The sequence below is a fragment of the Gymnodraco acuticeps genome, unplaced genomic scaffold (genome assembly GCF_902827175.1).
Source record: "Gymnodraco acuticeps unplaced genomic scaffold, fGymAcu1.1, whole genome shotgun sequence".
Classification (NCBI taxonomy): Eukaryota; Metazoa; Chordata; class Actinopteri; order Perciformes; family Bathydraconidae; genus Gymnodraco; species Gymnodraco acuticeps.
The window spans coordinates 8,696-26,530 of record NW_022991318.1 but is presented as its reverse complement, the minus strand read 5'-3'; the positions used below and the strand labels follow the sequence as shown (position 1 = coordinate 26,530).

At 40.6% G+C, this 17,835-nt stretch overlaps 1 protein-coding gene across 1 annotated transcript; it reads right to left on the bottom strand.

Annotated features, from left to right (window-relative positions):
* Positions 1–4,204: 4,204 nt before the first annotated feature.
* Positions 4,205–17,612, bottom strand: LOC117562456 (extended synaptotagmin-2; the record flags this gene model as incomplete). Its single annotated transcript, XM_034240285.1, has 5 exons — positions 4,205–4,294; positions 7,465–7,537; positions 11,037–11,113; positions 16,644–16,778; positions 17,571–17,612. Coding segments are annotated over 5 exons (417 nt in total), but the record flags the coding sequence as incomplete, so codon positions are not given.
* Positions 17,613–17,835: the final 223 nt, after the last annotated feature.

Genomic DNA, 17,835 nt, shown 5'->3' with positions numbered 1-17,835 from the left:
CCTGTACTTTCTACTTCTCTCATGTTGAACCCAAATACCTGTACTTTCTACTTCTCACATGTTGAACTCAAATACCTGTACTTTCTACTTCTTACATGTTGAACTCAAATACCTGTACTTTCTACTTCTTACATGTTGAACTCAAATACCTGTACTTTCTACTTCTTACATGTTGAACTCAAATACCTGTACTTTCTACTTCTCACATGTTGAACTCAAATACCTGTACTTTCTACTTCTTACATGTTGAACCCAAATACTTGTACTTTCTACTTCTTACATGTTGAAACTCAAATACCTGTACTTTCTACTTCTTACATGTTGAACTCAAATACCTGTACTTTCTACTTCTTACATGTTGAACCCAAATACCTGTACTTTCTACTTCTTACATGTTGAACTCAAATACCTGTACTTTCTACTTCTTACATGTTGAACTCAAATACCTGTACTTTCTACTTCTCACATGTTGAACTCAAATACCTGAACTTTCTACTTCTCACATGTTGAACTCAAATACCTGTACTTTCTACTTCTTACATGTTGAACTCAAATACCTGTACTTTCTACTTCTTACATGTTGAACTCAAATACCTGTACTTTCTACTTCTCACATGTTGAACTCAAATACCTGTACTTTCTACTTCTTACATGTTGAACTCAAATACCTGTACTTTCTACTTCTCACATGTTGAACTCAAATACCTGTACTTTCTACTTCTTACATGTTGAACTCAAATACCTGTACTTTCTACTTCTTACATGTTGAACTCAAATACCTGTACTTTCTACTTCTTACATGTTGAACCCAAATACTTGTACTTTCTACTTCTTACATGTTGAACTCAAATACCTGTACTTTCTACTTCTTACATGTTGAACTCAAATACCTGTACTTTCTACTTCTACATGTTGAACTCAAATACCTGTACTTTCTACTTCTTACATGTTGAACCCAAATACCTGTACTTTCTACTTCTTACATGTTGAACTCAAATACCTGTACTTTCTACTTCTCACATGTTGAACTCAAATACCTGTACTTTCTACTTCTCACATGTTGAACACAAATACCTGTACTTTCCTACTTCTCACATGTTGAACTCAAATACCTGTACTTTCTACTTCTCTCATGTTGAACCTCAAATACCTGTACTTTCTACTTCTTCACATGTTGAACTCAAATACCTGTACTTTCTACTTCTCTCATGTTGAACCCAAATACTTGTACTTTCTACTTCTTACATGTTGAACTCAAATACCTGTACTTTCTACTTCTTACATGTTGAACTCAAATACCTGTACTTTCTACTTCTTACATGTTGAACTCAAATACCTGTACTTTCTACTTCTTACATGTTGAACCCAAATACCTGTACTTTCTACTTCTTACATGTTGAAACTCAAATACCTGTACTTTCTACTTCTCACATGTTGAACTCAAATACCTGTACTTTCTACTTCTCACATGTTGAACACAAATACCTGTACTTTCTACTTCTCACATGTTGAACACAAATACCTGTACTTTCTACTTCTCTCATGTTGAACTCAAATACCTGTACTTTCTACTTCTCACATGTTGAACTCAAATACCTGTACTTTCTACTTCTCTCATGTTGAACCCAAATACCTGTACTTTCTACTTCTCTCATGTTGAACTCAAATACCTGTACTTTCTACTTCTTACATGTTGAACTCAAATACCTGTACTTTCTACTTCTCACATGTTGAACTCAAATACCTGTACTTTCTACTTCTCACATGTTGAACTCAAATACCTGTACTTTCTACTTCTCTCATGTTGAACTCAAATACCTGTACTTTCTACTTCTCACATGTTGAACTCAAATACCTGTACTTTCTACTTCTCTCATGTTGAACCCAAATACCTGTACTTTCTACTTCTTACATGTTTGAACACAAATACCTGTACTTTCTACTTCTTACATGTTGAACTCAAATACCTGTACTTTCTACTTCTTACATGTGAACTCAAATACCTGTACTTTCTACTTCTTACATGTTGAACTCAAATACCTGTACTTTCTACTTCTCACATGTTGAACTCAAATACCTGTACTTTCTACTTCTTACATGTTGAACCCAAATACTTGTACTTTCTACTTCTTACATGTTGAACTCAAATACCTGTACTTTCTACTTCTTACATGTTGAACTCAAATACCTGTACTTTCTACTTCTTACATGTTGAACCCAAATACCTGTACTTTCTACTTCTTACATGTTGAACTCAAATACCTGTACTTTCTACTTCTTACATGTTGAACTCAAATACCTGTACTTTCTACTTCTCACATGTTGAACTCAAATACCTGAACTTTCTACTTCTCACATGTTGAACTCAAATACCTGTACTTTCTACTTCTTACATGTTGAACTCAAATACCTGTACTTTCTACTTCTTACATGTTGAACTCAAATACCTGAACTTTCTACTTCTTACATGTTGAACCCAAATACCTGTACTTTCTACTTCTTACATGTTGAACCCAAATACCTGTACTTTCTACTTCTTACATGTTGAACTCAAATACCTGTACTTTCTCCTTCTTACATGTTGAACTCAAATACCTGTACTTTCTACTTCTTACATGTTGAACTCAAATACCTGAACTTTCTACTTCTTACATGTTGAACTCAAATACCTGAACTTTCTACTTCTCACATGTTGAACCCAAATACCTGTACTTTCTACTTCTTACATGTTGAACTCAAATACCTGTACTTTCTCCTTCTTACATGTTGAACTCAACCTTACTTAATGTTGAACTCAAATACCTGTACTTTCTCCTTCTTACATGTTGAACTCAAATACCTGTACTTTCTACTTCTTACATGTTGAACTCAAATACCTGAACTTTCTACTTCTTACATGTTGAACTCAAATACCTGTACTTTCTACTTCTCACATGTTGAACTCAAATACCTGAACTTTCTACTTCTTACATGTTGAACTCAAATACCTGTACTTTCCTACTTCTTACATGTTGAACTCAAATACCTGTACTTTCTCCTTCTTACATGTTGAACTCAAATACCTGTACTTTCTACTTCTTACATGTTGAACTTCAAAACCTGAACTTTCTACTTCTTACATGGTTGAACTCAAATACCTGTACTTTCTACTTCCTTACATTGTTGAACTCAAATACCCTGTACTTTCTCCTTCTTACATGTTGAAACTCAAATACCTGTACTTTTCTACTTCTCACATGTTGACCTCAATACCTGTACTTTTCTACTTCTCACATGTTGAACTCAAATACCTGTACTTTCTACTTCTTACATGTTGAACCCAAATACCTGTACTTCCACTTCTTACATGTGAACCCCAAATACCTGTACTTTCTACTTCTCACATGTTGAACCCAAATACCTGTACTTTCTACTTCTTACATGTTGAACCCAAATACCTGTACTTTCTACTTCTTACATGTTGAACCCAAATACCTGTACTTTCTACTTCTTACATGTTGAACCCAAATACCTGTACTTTCTACTTCTTACATGTTGAACACAAATACCTGTACTTTCTACTTCTCACATGTTGAACTCAAATACCTGTACTTTCTACTTCTTACATGTTGAACCCAAATACCTGTACTTTCTACTTCTCTCATGTTGAACTCAAATACCTGTACTTTCTACTTCTCTCATGTTGAACCCAAATACCTGTACTTTCTACTTCTCTCATGTTGAACCCAAATACCTGTACTTTCTACTTATTACATGTTGAACCCAAATACCTGTACTTTCTACTTATTACATGTTGAACCCAAATACCTGTACTTTCTACTTCTTACATGTTGAACCCAAATACCTGTACTTTCTACTTCTTACATGTTGAACTCAAATACCTGTACTTTCTACTTCTTACATGTTGAACCCAAATACCTGTACTTTCTACTTCTTACATGTTGAACTCAAATACCTGTACTTTCTACTTCTTACATGTTGAACCCAAATACCTGTACTTTCTACTTCTTACATGTTGAACACAAATACCTGAACTTTCTACTACATTTCAAAGCCTCTTTACTTCTACTTGAGTAAAGAAGTTTAGTCAGTACTTTTACTTTAGTATTTTTAAACACGAGAATCTGTACTTCTACTTGAGTAAAGGATGTGTGTACTTTTGACATCTCTGTCTCAGTGTGATATTCCCAGTGTGTGGACTTACTGGTTTCTTGAGAAAGAACACGGACAGAGCTCCGATGAGAGGCATGTCTCCCAGCAGCGGCTCCATCACCACTCTCAGCACGCCGTGGATCTATGGAAACACAACAGGGATATATTGATAACACACACACACACACACACAAACACACACACACTTCTGGCCCTTGACATTCCTCTGTGGAGCCGCTAGCTGCAGCACATGACCGGCTGGAAACTGGATCCCAGTCTGACTTCACACCACATCTTCTCCATGACACACAATGATAACAACAAGGATTATGGAAATGGAAGAGTTATGAATGTGTCAGGTGGACATCACAAAGCTGCTGACGACAGCGGATGTTCAAATTACAGCACTAATGTTCGTGTTTTGGGGTTAAATCTGTACTTTCAGGATGCTCTAAGGCACTTCCACATTGTCTTCCTTACAATATATTTTACTTCTCTACTTAACTGTATTTCTTTGCTTTAAGTGCTGTCATGTGAGTTGATGTCTTTGGTTGTTATCTAATTAGGCTGTGATTTAATGTACGTTGTTTTTTTTGGCATTGCTTTTTGGGTTGTTTTAGCATGTAACAACACGCACACACACACACACACACACACACACACACACACACACACACCAGTGTTTGCCCTATATACAAATAGCGGCGGCGCAGCTTGGGGGCGCCAGCCAGGTACCCAAAAAAAAGAAAAAAAAAGTGGCGACCCTTTTTCATTTGTTATTGTTTGTTATGTTGATTTATAGTATTTGTGTTACTGTATGTTCAATAAAGATGTATTTTTGCTAAATCTTGAGACATTGCCTAGACCCTCCAGAAAAACGCGGGCAAAAATCCTTGATTATGCGATTAAACATGCGGGGTTTTTATGTGATTTTATGCGGTGAAATTGCGGGAAGTTGCGAAAAAGAATAGATTTTTTTTTAAATATTGGGCTGTTTTATTTATTCTCTCTCACACACAACCTGCCACTAACGTTAACCCCCTTTCCTATTCAATGAAACACATTCAATGTTTATCTATTGTAAAAGCAATTGGGCTATTTTAATCACACACACACACACACACACACACACACACACACACACACACACACACACACACACACACACACACACACACACACACACACACACACACACACACTTCTCCGCCTCATTCTGTTTTCATTTACTCGTTCATTATCTGACCAGCTTCAATCTTGTAGGCTACTCACCTCGTTTCTTGTAGCCCTCGAAAGACTTTTGGAGGTTCACTCTACGGTGTTGTTTACCTTCTGTGATGCGCAAGTTGAGGACGTCGCGTCATCATCATCATCACTTCACGTCAAGACGAGTTAACTTTTTTTGCTCAACTTTGTGTGGAATAATGCGGGGATTATGCGGCCTTTTGATAAATATGCGGCCTTTTAAAAATCTGCGCCATTTTGCTGATTATGCGGTAAATTCTGCGATCGCAGAATCACGTATTTCAGTGAGGTTAAGGACTCTGAGTGTCTAAGTTATCTCAGTGGGTCTCAAACAAATATGTGTTTACAAATTATGTAAACACATATTTCCAAGGCACTCCTTTATAATTATTAGGATAAATAAAAACAGGTTTGAAATCATTCCAGTGTATACTATAGGACAGTAAACCAGACATATCGTTTAAAACTGGAGAGATTAAAAAATATGCATAAATAAATGTCAACTGGTAAAATAAGATATGAATGAACAACAAAAATAAAACAAGTTTCTTTTATTTGTTATTGGCTATGTTCAGATACTTATTTGATTATTAAAATGTAAACCGATCTTTTTCATATGAGTGTTTAGAGTACCCCCCATCAGGTCTCTAGTCATTGGGCGCTCAAAGTGCACCAGATTGAAGCATTTTACTTTAAAATGTTCAAAAAAAAATCTTCCCGGGGGGCATACCCCCGGACCCCCCTAGAGGAAGTGACGTCCACCCCCCAATTAAGACATGTTGATACAATACTGAACACATTTGAAGCCATTTTGACGTATATGACCTATGTCAATAAGTTTCTGTTTTTGTAGTTTGTCTTTTGTAGAGATTTTTCATTTATTCTTTATATATAAAATCTCGCCGAGGGCAGCAAATAGTCTAGAGCCGGCCCTGGTGCCAGGCCTCAAGAGCCTTTCCTGTGCTGGCAGACTCATAGAAACAAATTGGCGGGGCACACTTCGCACGCACTAAAAAATTCCACGCGCTCCGCGCTCACATTATGCTGCACCCACGTGCCTTAGCACCGCTGCTATGACTGCATGCTGGGAAACACTTATTAACAATTATTTATTTTTATCATTTTAAAACGTTTGAACCCTCTCCTCACAAAGCTGTCAGTAGTATATGATGCACCTGCTGTGTGTGTGTGTGTGTGTGTGTGTGTGTGTGTGTGTGTGTGTGTGTGTGTGTGTGTGTGTGTGTGTGTGTGTGTGTCTTATAATGAGCCGCAGAGATATGTAGGTCTCACTGAGTTACATAATGGGGGCAGCAGCAGTAAATGTCTCCCAGGTATAGACCTAACACCTCTTGGTCTCCAAGGAGCAACACTGATTGTTTTCAGTGTTTGTTCCACTGCTGGAACACAGAAAGGCCAAGGACAGACGGGAACAACAACAACAACAACACAGTCATGTAGTCAAGAGGGGGGCTTCTCATATAAGTATATAGTACTGTATATGTGACTCTGTTTTTGCCTTCACCTGTCCTTTAATGACCTAATCACTCAATTCAAAATGTTAATAACATACACTCAATACGGGGGCTTGAACAGATAATCCTAATATTTAAGTACTATAATTGTCTTATAATCAATCAAAGGGGGTTACAACACAATACAATAAAAAAAAACAGATTCCTGCGGTGTAACACTTTTTGTTTTACAGATTTGTCTTTTGGAACAAACGTCAGAGCAGAAAATGACTTTTGAACGGGCTTAGTTGTAAAGCATCTCATAATGGCTGCTTACATATTGCACTGTTATTGTTTGTGTTGTTTACGTCATCAGTCATGCCGGCCTCATCAGTGTGAGTTGGCAGCGGACATGAGGAAGTTGTGCGTGGAATCATTAGACTAAAAGCTTTTTATATGCAGACATTTGATAGATGTCACTGCATAGGAATGATAAGGCAAAAACAGACGAGAGGAGCTCCTTGCCAAATAACTTTGTATAAGCTGTCCTGACTTTACAGCTGCTCCTGAAGAAGCCCATTAAATTACAGAGGCGGATATAAAGAGGATTTCTTACCTGGATGCTCTTGATGCCCGCTTTGCAGTAGTAGCGTTTGATGTCCACGTCAATCTCTGTGTTGCCAACAAAACTAAAGGGAACAAAAACACAAAATAAGTTGGAATATATTTTTTTATTTATTTGTATTCTTTAATAGAAGAACATTATATTAAAAGCACAGTTTTGCAAATCATATCTCTTTAGTGACCCGAAAATGGCAAATTAAATACAAAAAAGTACATAGGGGTTGTTTGAAATGACAAATATCTACACACGTACATACTTACACACACACACACACACATTACATGTCATTTGTTAGACGCTTTTATCCAAAGCTGACTGCAGTGGGACTCGAACTTGCTTTCCCCTGATTCAAATTCCAGCACACTACCCACTGAGCCACAGCATTCATATATACATATACATATATACAATACATACACACATATACATACATACACATACACCTATATATGCAGGGCTGCACATAACAGGTGCGCACCCCCCGCCAAAAAAGAATTGAGAGAGGGAGAGAGAGAGAGAGAGAGAGAGAGAGGAGGAGGAGATGAGAGAGAGATAGGGATGAGAGAGAGCAGAGAGAGACGAGAGGAGAGAGAGAGAGAGAGAGAGGAGAGAGGAGAGAGAGAGAGAGAGAGAGAGAGAGAGAGAGGAGAGCGAGAGAGAGAGAGAGAGAGATATTTGCGAGTTGCATAAGAACACATAGACTTTACTTGGCGGGCCGCCCAGGTATATTAACGGCCGCCAAAGTATCATTCGCGAGGCCGTTTAGGTTTAATTGTTTTAATCCGTGCGCGAGCACCACGGCATCTGCGATCCCTCGCTCTACCCCTCGCTATCGCGTGAAGGGTGTGCTTAATGCGCTCCGCACAGTAACCCTGCTGCGTGCTCACTAGCGCACTCCCCCCCCCTTCATAAAGTCAAGTACCCCTCAAAAGGTCCGGTTTATTTCATTTTAAGGATGCGCACCAAGCAACATCTCCAGGTGCTCCTTTGAGAACCAGGGCAAACAAGTTATGTGCACCCCGGTATGCAATGCATGCATACACACTTGCATACACACATGCAGGCGGTGTATGGAAGCAATTTTTCCAGGTTTTTATCCATTTTAAAAGGAATGTTATGGTCCGAAAAGCCAGGATGTTGGTCTAGGAACATCATGTTGACTTCTCTTACTCCTGTTGTAAATAAAAACATGCATCGTGGGGTTTTCCAACGGAGATGTTGTGGTATAAATCTAGTTTTTTATACTGCATAGTTAGCTTTTTTTACTGCAAAAAACACTCAATGTACTTAGAAATTAGTATAACTTCTCTAAATAGCGTTATTTATTCCTGCGCTGGATGCAACCCGCAATGTAGTTTACTGCATTGTTTACTGTTTATGCTCCTGTCACAGAGCTGGAGTTATACCACTAATGCATAGCAAACATTTCCTCCTGCTGCAGCTCCACATAAGGACACTTGAGAAGTGGTTGGTAGTTAACATTTCAGGGAGTAATGGAACAAAGTGCTAAAGAGCTGCAGGCGACAGGCAGCATATCTCCCGCCGCTCAGCGAGGGAACAAACTTCACTGCTGAGGGAAGATTACTTGTGTTGTGTGGCATGAATTCAGATCGACTCTTCTAAAACAATTTGGGTTTGAGTGGCAGCACCGCGAACACACTCCTCTCCTGAGTCTGACATTTTTATTTCTCCCAGATAAACTAAATAATATATTCTGATATTAAAGGTATTGGGGAGTTTGACTGCAATGTGAGAGAAGTGTTTTGTGGCCTGGATCATTGACAAAACACTTCTTTTTAAAATCACAATCGTAATGGAAAGCATACGGGATAGAGTCGTGTAAGAATGAGTCCTAAAACTCAGAAATGAGTAGACATTTTACCCCTACCTGTCCCCACAGCAAGGTCACATGACTTCAGGTCACCACCGCTAAGCTAAAGGAGGCTAACGTTGGGCTATAAAGGAACTACAGCACGATCACATGACTTCACGTCACCACCGCTAAGCTAAAGGAGGCTAACGTTGGGCTGTAAAGGAACTACAGCACGGTCACATGACTTCACGTCACCACCGCTAAGCTAAAGGTGGCTAATGTTGGGCTGTAAAGGAACTACAGCACGGTCACATGACTTCACGTCACCACCTCTAAGCTAAAGGTGGCTAATGTTGGGCAATAAAGGAACTACAGCACGGTCACATGACTTCACGTCACCACCACTAAGCTAAAGGTGGCTAATGTTGGGCTATAAAGGAACTACAGCACGGTCACATGACTTCACGTCACCACCGCTAAGCTAAAGGTGGCTAATGTTGGGCAATAAAGGAACCACAGCACGGTCACATGACTTCACGTCACCACCTCTAAGCTAAAGGTGGCTAATGTTGGGCTATAAAGGAACTACAGCACGGTCACATGACTTCACGTCACACCACTAAGCTAAAGGTGGCTAATGTTGGGCTATAAAGGAACTACAGCACGGTCACATGACTTCACGTCACACCACTAAGCTAAAGGTGGCTAATGTTGGGCTATAAAGGAACTACAGCACGGTCACATGACTTCACGTCACCACCTCTAAGCTAAATGTGGCTAATGTTGGGCTATAAAGGAACTACAGCACGGTCACATGACTTCACGTCACCACCTCTAAGCTAAAGGTGGCTAATGTTGGGCTATAAAGGAACTACAGCACGGTCACATGACTTCACGTCACCACCTCTAAGCTAAAGGTGGCTAATGTTGGGCAATAAAGAAACTACAGCACGGTCCCATGACTTCACGTCACCACCTCTAAGCTAAAGGAGGCTAATGTTGGGCTATAAAGGAACTACAGCACGGTCACATGACTTCACGTCACCACCACTAAGCTAAAGGTGGCTAATGTTGGGCTGCAAAGGAACTACAGCACGGTCACATGACTTCACGTCACCACCTCTAAGCTAAAGGTGGCTAATGTTGGGCTATAAAGGAACTACAGCACGGTCACATGACTTCACGTCACCACCGCTAAGCTAAAGGCGGCTAATGTTGGGCTATAAAGGAACTACAGCACGGTCACATGACTTCACGTCACCACCTCTAAGCTAAAGGTGGCTAATGTTGGGCTATAAAGGAACTACAGCACGGTCACATGACTTCACGTCACCACCTCTAAGCTAAAGGTGGCTAATGTTGGGCTATAAAGGAACTACAGCACGGTCACATGACTTCACGTCACCACCGCTAAGCTAAAGGAGGCTAATGTTGGGCTATAAAGGAACTACAGCACGGTCACATGACTTCACGTCACCACCGCTAAGCTAAAGGTGGCTAATGTTGGGCTATAAAGGAACTACAGCACGGTCACATGACTTCACGTCACCACCACTAAGCTAAAGGTGGCTGGCTTATTTCTGGGTTTTAGGACTCATACTGCTGAGTCACTGCCAGGTTTAACTCATTCCTGTACCACTCTATAATCGTATTCAATGTTATACCACAATCAGTTAAAGCTAGAACATTACCTGAAGGACTCATTCCTGCACCAATCTATAACAACATAATGGTTTCCTGTGGGTCTCACCTGATCTGCAGGTCCATGATGATCTGTCTCTGATCCACGTTCTCCGTGTAAACCTTGACCCCGTTGACCCTGAGCGGCTGCAGCACAAACAGAGGAAGCATTATGACCTCATCAGTCTATCAACAGCAACACCCCCTCAAGGTCGACCCCTGCTGACCCCCACATGGAAACTATTTATGAAACACATGTGACGGCATGTATATGTTCACTCACACCTGCTGTAGCTGCTGAAATAAACATGTGCTCGCTCTCAGAGACATGCAGGGACGTTAGCATTAGCATTAGCTCACTGCTGTTGATGTTTAGGGATTTTAAAAAGGTATTATTATCATCAACAGCTAGAAATGAGCCATGTTGGCTAAAGCTGCTCCAATTACTGTTTTTTGTGAAAGTTGATCAATGGGGACTGTCCACGGCACTATAACCAAATACACTAAACTAAACTTTGTCTCCCAGGGGGATCCTTCTAAGATCCAATCCAACTGTATTTATAAAGCACTTTAAAACCTCCAGACCAAAGTACAGAGGGATACATCAAATATAAAAGCACACAGCTCAGCTCACAAAACATAAAAATAAGTATAAAATCACATAAAATATACGAAACACAAAACAAACCAGAATAAACGTAACAATTACAAAATAAAAACATATAGTAAAATCAATAGACCACTGAAAGCCAATAAATGCAACAATCTACTTGGTTCCGAACGCTGAGGAGAAGAGGTGGGTTTAAGACGGGATCTAAAAGCAGACCGTGCGGGAGTCTGATGAGCAAGGGCAGGTCGTTCCACACCTTAGGGGCTGCAGCAGAGGAAGCACGGGGTGTTTCTCAATGTCTTCCGAGTCACTTGCTTCAGAAGCGAGGCAAGAATACTTCCTGGCATTCGGAAACGAAGAGCGGAACAGGCGAGCAGGTGTGCAGGTGTGCGTCATACAGTATGAGAGGCCTCTGCGCTTAGACTTAGTTGTTGGCACCCTCAGGAGCAGCTGATCAGCTGACCTGAGGGTGTGAGTGGGCGTGTAGCTGTGTGCTCAGAGAGGTAGGGCGAGGTCATTGAGGGCTTTCAAAGTAAATAAAAGAGTTTTAAACTGAATCCTCGAGAGAACGGGCAGCCGGTGGAGTGAAGCAGTTAGGAGCCGTGCTGCTGCACAGATAAGATAAGAAGTACTTATTTGCGTTGCAGCATGGTGACAAGACAAGGCGTTGTGCATCAATCAAATCAAATCAAGTTTTATTTATAAAGCACCTTTATAAACGATGTTTGGTGAGAGCCAAAGTGCTGAACATATAATAAAAACACCCTACAGTAGAGACGCTTTACAGCAAATACAACAACACAGACCCTCTGTCCTTAGACCCTCTGTCCTCAGACCCTCTGTCCTCAGACCCTCTGTCCTTAGACCCTCTGTCCTCAGACCCTCTGTCCTCAGACCCTCTGTCCTTAGACCCTCTGTCCTTAGACCCTCTGTCCTTAGACCCTCTGTCCTCAGACCCTCTGTCCTCAGACCCTCTGTCCTCAGACCCTCTGTCCTCAGACCCTCTGTCCTCAGACCCTCTGTCCTCAGACCCTCTGTCCTCAGACCCTCTGTCCTCAGACCCTCTGTCCTTAGACCCTCTGTCCTTAGACCCTCTGTCCTCAGACCCTCTGTCCTCAGACCCTCTGTCCTTAGACCCTCTGTCCTCAGACCCTCTGTCCTCAGACCCCTCTGTCCTCAGACCCTCTGTCCTTAGACCCTCTGTCCTCAGACCCTCTGTCCTTAGACCCTCTCTCCTTAGACCCTCTGTCCTCAGACCCTCTGTCCTTAGACCCTCTGTCCTTAGACCCTCTGTCCTCAGACCCTCTGTCCTTAGACCCTCTGTCCTCAGACCCTCTGTCCTTAGACCCTCTGTCCTTAGACCCTCTGTCCTCAGACCCTCTGTCCTTAGACCCTCTGTCCTCAGACCCTCTGTCCTTAGACCCTCTGTCCTTAGACCCTCTGTCCTTAGACCCTCTGTCCTTAGACCCTCTGTCCTCAGACCCTCTGTCCTTAGACCCTCTGTCCTCAGACCCTCTGTCCTTAGACCCTCTGTCCTTAGACCCTCTGTCTTTATACCCTCTGTCCTCAGACCCTCTGTCCTTAGACCCTCTGTCCTTAGACCCTCTGTCTTTAGACCCTCTGTCCTTAGACCCTCTGTCCTCAGACCCTCTGTCCTTAGACCCTCTGTCCTTAGACCCTCTGTCCTTAGACCCTCTGTCCTTAGACTCTCTATCCTTAGACCCTCTGTCCTTAGACCCTCTGTCCTTAGACCCTCTATCCTTAGACCCTCTGTCCTCAGACCCTCTATCCTTAGACCCTCTGCCCTCAGACGCTCTGTCCTCAGACCCTCTGTCCTAAGACCCTCTGTCCTTAGACCCTCTGTCCTTAGACCCTCTGTCCTTAGACCCTCTGTCCTCAGACCCTCTGTCCTTAGACCCTCTGTCCTTAGACCCTCTGTCCTCAGACCCTCTGTCCTTAGACCCTCTGCCCTTAGACCCTCTGTCCTTAGACCCTCTGCCCTTAGACCCTCTGTCCTCAGACCCTCTGCCCTTAGACCCTCTGTCCTTAGACCTTAAGAGAAATTAAAGACTAGGAATAAACAATCCAAAATGTAAACATCTCAAATAGCAATAAAATAGCATTAAAAGGAGATGAGCTCCAGTTTATCTTAAGTTTGCTTTGGACATTGGCGAATGAGCTTTCTTCCTTCCATTTAGTTACTTCCCTTTGTTTAGGAGGGAACGTAACATGCTGCTTGGATGAAAGTGAAGGTCGCTCCCACACAGCTTTCAGTACCACCTGAGGAAGGCACTGCTTTCATCTCCTTTCCCTTAAAAGAATCCGTGCACACTCTAATCTTCACATTTTGAGTGTATGCTAAGTTTGAAGCCATCTTAAAGAGGCCCTATTCTGCTTTCATCCCCTTCCTGTCGAGTGCTCTGTAGGTTTCAGTGCAAGTTAAGTACTGACTAAACTTCTTTACTCAAGTCAAAGTAAAGAGGCTTTGAAGTGTACTTCAGTAAAAAGTACCCATAACTAGCAGCTGCTTTAAAGAGTACCTGACCTCCCTTTATATTAATAGAACAATAATGTCATTGTTAGCTAATGAATGTTTCCATGCTGAACAACGGCAACATGACAACGTTTCCATTGGTCCCTCTTCTTTAGAGAAGACCAGGAAATGATGGATACACGGATCGTGTTCAAATCAATAGGCACGCAATGACTCTAAAGAATAATGATCACGCACCAAACACACATTCAGACTAAAGGAACCAGCTGTTGGAAAATGAGAGAAGTAGAAAGTACAAGTATTTTGAGTTCAACATGTAAGAAGTAAAAGTACAGGTATTTTGAGTTCAACATGTGAGAGAGTTAGAAAGTACAGGTATTTGAGTTCAACATGTAGAGTAGAAAGTACAGGTATTGAGTTCAACATGTAAGAAGTAGAAAGTACAGGTATTTGAGTTCACATGTAAGAAGTAGAAGTACAAGTATTTGTGTTCAACATGTAAGAAGTAGAAAGTACAGGTATTTGAGTTCAACATGTAAGAAGTAGAAAGTACAGGTATTGAGTTCAACATGTGAGAAGTAGAAGTACAGGTATTTGAGTTCAACATGTAAGAAGTAGAAAGTACAGGTATTTGAGTTCAACATGAGAGAAGTAGAAAGTACAGGTATTTGAGTTCAACATGTAAGAAGTAGAAAGTACAAGTATTTGTGTTCAACATGTAAGAAGTAGAAAGTACAGGTATTTGAGTTCAACATGTAAGAAGTAGAAAGTACAGGTATTTGAGTTCAACATGTGAGAAGTAGAAAGTACAGGTATTTGTGTTCAACATGTAAGAAGTAGAAAGTACAGGTATTTGTGTTCAACATGTAGAAGTAGAAAGTACAGGTATTTGAGTTCAACATGTAAGAAGTAGAAGTACAGGTATTTGTGTTCAACATGTAAAAAGTAGAAAGTACAGGTATTTGAGTTCAACATGTAAGAAGTAGAAAGTACCAGGTATTTGTGTTCAACATGTAAGAAGTAGAAAGTAGCAGGTATTTGAGTTCAACATGTAAGAAGTAGAAAGTACAGGTATTTGTGTTCAACATGTAAGAAGTAGAAAGTACAGGTACTTGTGTTCAACATGTAAGAAGTAGAAAGTACAGGTACTTGTGTTCAACATGTAAGAAGTAGAAAGTACAGGTACTTGTGTTTCAACATGTAAGAAGTAGAAAGTACAGGTATTTGAGTTCAACATGTAAGAAGTAGAAAGTACAGGTATTTGAGTTCAACATGTAGAGAAGTAGAAAAGTACAGGTATTTGAGTTCAACATGTAAGAAGTAGAAAGTACAGGTATTTGAGTCAACATTAAGAAGTAGAAAGTACAGGTATTTGAGTTCAACATGTAGAAGTAGAAAGTACAGGTATTTGGGTTCAACATGTGAGAAGTAGAAAGTACAGGTATTTGGGTTCAACATGTGAGAAGTAGAAAGTACAGGTATTTGGGTTCAACATGTGAGAAGTAGAAAGTACAGGTATTTGGGTTCAACATGTGAGAAGTAGAAAGTACAGGTATTTGGGTTCAACATGTAGAAAGTAGAAAGTACAGGTATTTGGGTTCAACATGTAGAAGTAGAAAGTACAGGTATTTGGGTTCAACATGTGAGAAGTAGAAAGTACAGGTATTTGGGTTCAACATGTAAGAAGTAGAAAGTACAGGTATTTGGGTTCAACATGTGAGAAGTAGAAAGTACAGGTACTTGTGTTCAACATGTAAGAAGTAGAAAGTACAGGTATTTGTGTTCAACATGTGAGAAGTAGAAAGTACAGGTATTTGTGTTCAACATGTGAGAAGTAGAAAGTACAGGTATTTGGGTTCAACATGTAAGAAGTAGAAAGTACAGGTATTTGTGTTCAACATGAGAGAAGTAGAAAGTACAGGTACTTGTGTTCAACATGTAAGAAGTAGAAAGTACAGGTACTTGTGTTCAACATGAGAGAAGTAGAAAGTACAGGTACTTGTGTTCAACATGTAAGAAGTAGAAAATACAGGTACTTGTGTTCAACATGTAAGAAGTAGAAAGTACAGGTATTTGAGTTCAAACATGTAAGAAGTAGAAAGTACAGGTATTTGTGTTCAACATGTAAGAAGTAGAAAGTACAGGTATTTGTGTTCAACATGTAAGAAGTAGAAAGTACAGGTATTTGAGTTCAACATGTAAGAAGTAGAAAGTACAGGTATTTGAGTTCAACATGTAAGAAGTAGAAAGTACAGGTATTTGTTTTCAACATGTAAGAAGTAGAAAGTACAGGTATTTGAGTTCAACATGTGAGAAGTAGAAAGTACAGGTATTTGTGTTCAACATGTAAGAAGTAGAAAGTACAGGTATTTGTGTTCAACATGTAAGAAGTAGAAAGTACAGGTATTTGAGTTCAACATGTAAGAAGTAGAAAGTACAGGTATTTGAGTTCAACATGTAAGAAGTCAAAGTAATAAGTAGTGGAGTAAAGTACTGATACCAGAAACATGTACTTAAGTACAGTAACGAAGTATTTGTACTCCACTACTTGCGGGACATTAGCATTAGCTCACCTTGTCTCCCAGGTGGATCTTGCTGAAGCAGAAGGTGCTCAAGTGAGCGTTGGACTCCTTCACAGCCGGCTCGATGGTTTCGTGGAACAGCTTCTCCACAAACTGGCAGATGTACGGCCACATCTGCTTCACCGTCTGAGGGGACACGGTGCATTTCAAGTCCAAAGACTCGTACAATAACATTCCCCATGAAAACTCAGAGTGCTCGTTTTAAATAAGCCATTTTAAGTGCTGGTGCTTTAGTTTGAACAGCTGTGTTTCCAGCAAGAAGTGTAGACTATAAGGAAGTGAAGATCAAAAGAGGAGTAATGTAGAAACAGACTAATGTTACCCTTTTCCATCATATCATTCATTTAAACGGAGATTCTTGCAGCGTTTGGTTTCTGCAGCTTTTAGTAGACGCTGCCATGTCTCCTCAAGTTGCTGAGTGTTCTCTAAATGCTGCATGTGTTGTCAAGTTGCTGGAGATGTTTCTTCTTGTGGGACATTTGTGTTTTTATATCTGCATCCTTTCTGAAGCTGCCATCGTAGCTACATCCCTGAAACTGAGTCATACAGCTACTTTGAAACACTCCAAATGTAGTGTTATTAAGGTAGAATCTTCAGACTCACAGCAAATGAATTGTAGATTTAAGATCAGTTTCATGTGTGCTTATGCGCGCTTTACAATTACATCCAGGTCGTTGCCATAGGGACTCACAGGGGTTAATGGATTTTCTAAGCGCTGCAGAGACCAGCCTGCATGTTAAGTGCAGTGTGCTGCAGAGTGTGTGTGTGTGTGTGTGTGTAGAGCCAGGCAACACACACACCCCCTCCCAGTGTGAGGAGGAGAGAGCACATCCCTTTCCCTCCAGTTCACAGACGGTAGACCGCAGAGCTTCAGTCAGGCGGACAAATCCAAGAAAGAGACGGCCACTCAATTCTTACCTTGTTCAGCCACTCCACCCTCTCTACGTCTGGGAAGTGGACCTAGCGTTGAGAAGAGAGAGGAGATAATCACTACAAATATATTGGTTTCAATGATAACACAACATCTTTTGAGCTACACTGAACAAAAATATAAACGCAACACTTTTGTTTTTGCTCCCATTTCTCATGAGATGAACTCAAAGATCTAAAACATTTTCTATTTACACAAAATAACCATTTCTCTCAAATATTGTTCACAAATCTGAAAAGATCAGTGATAGTG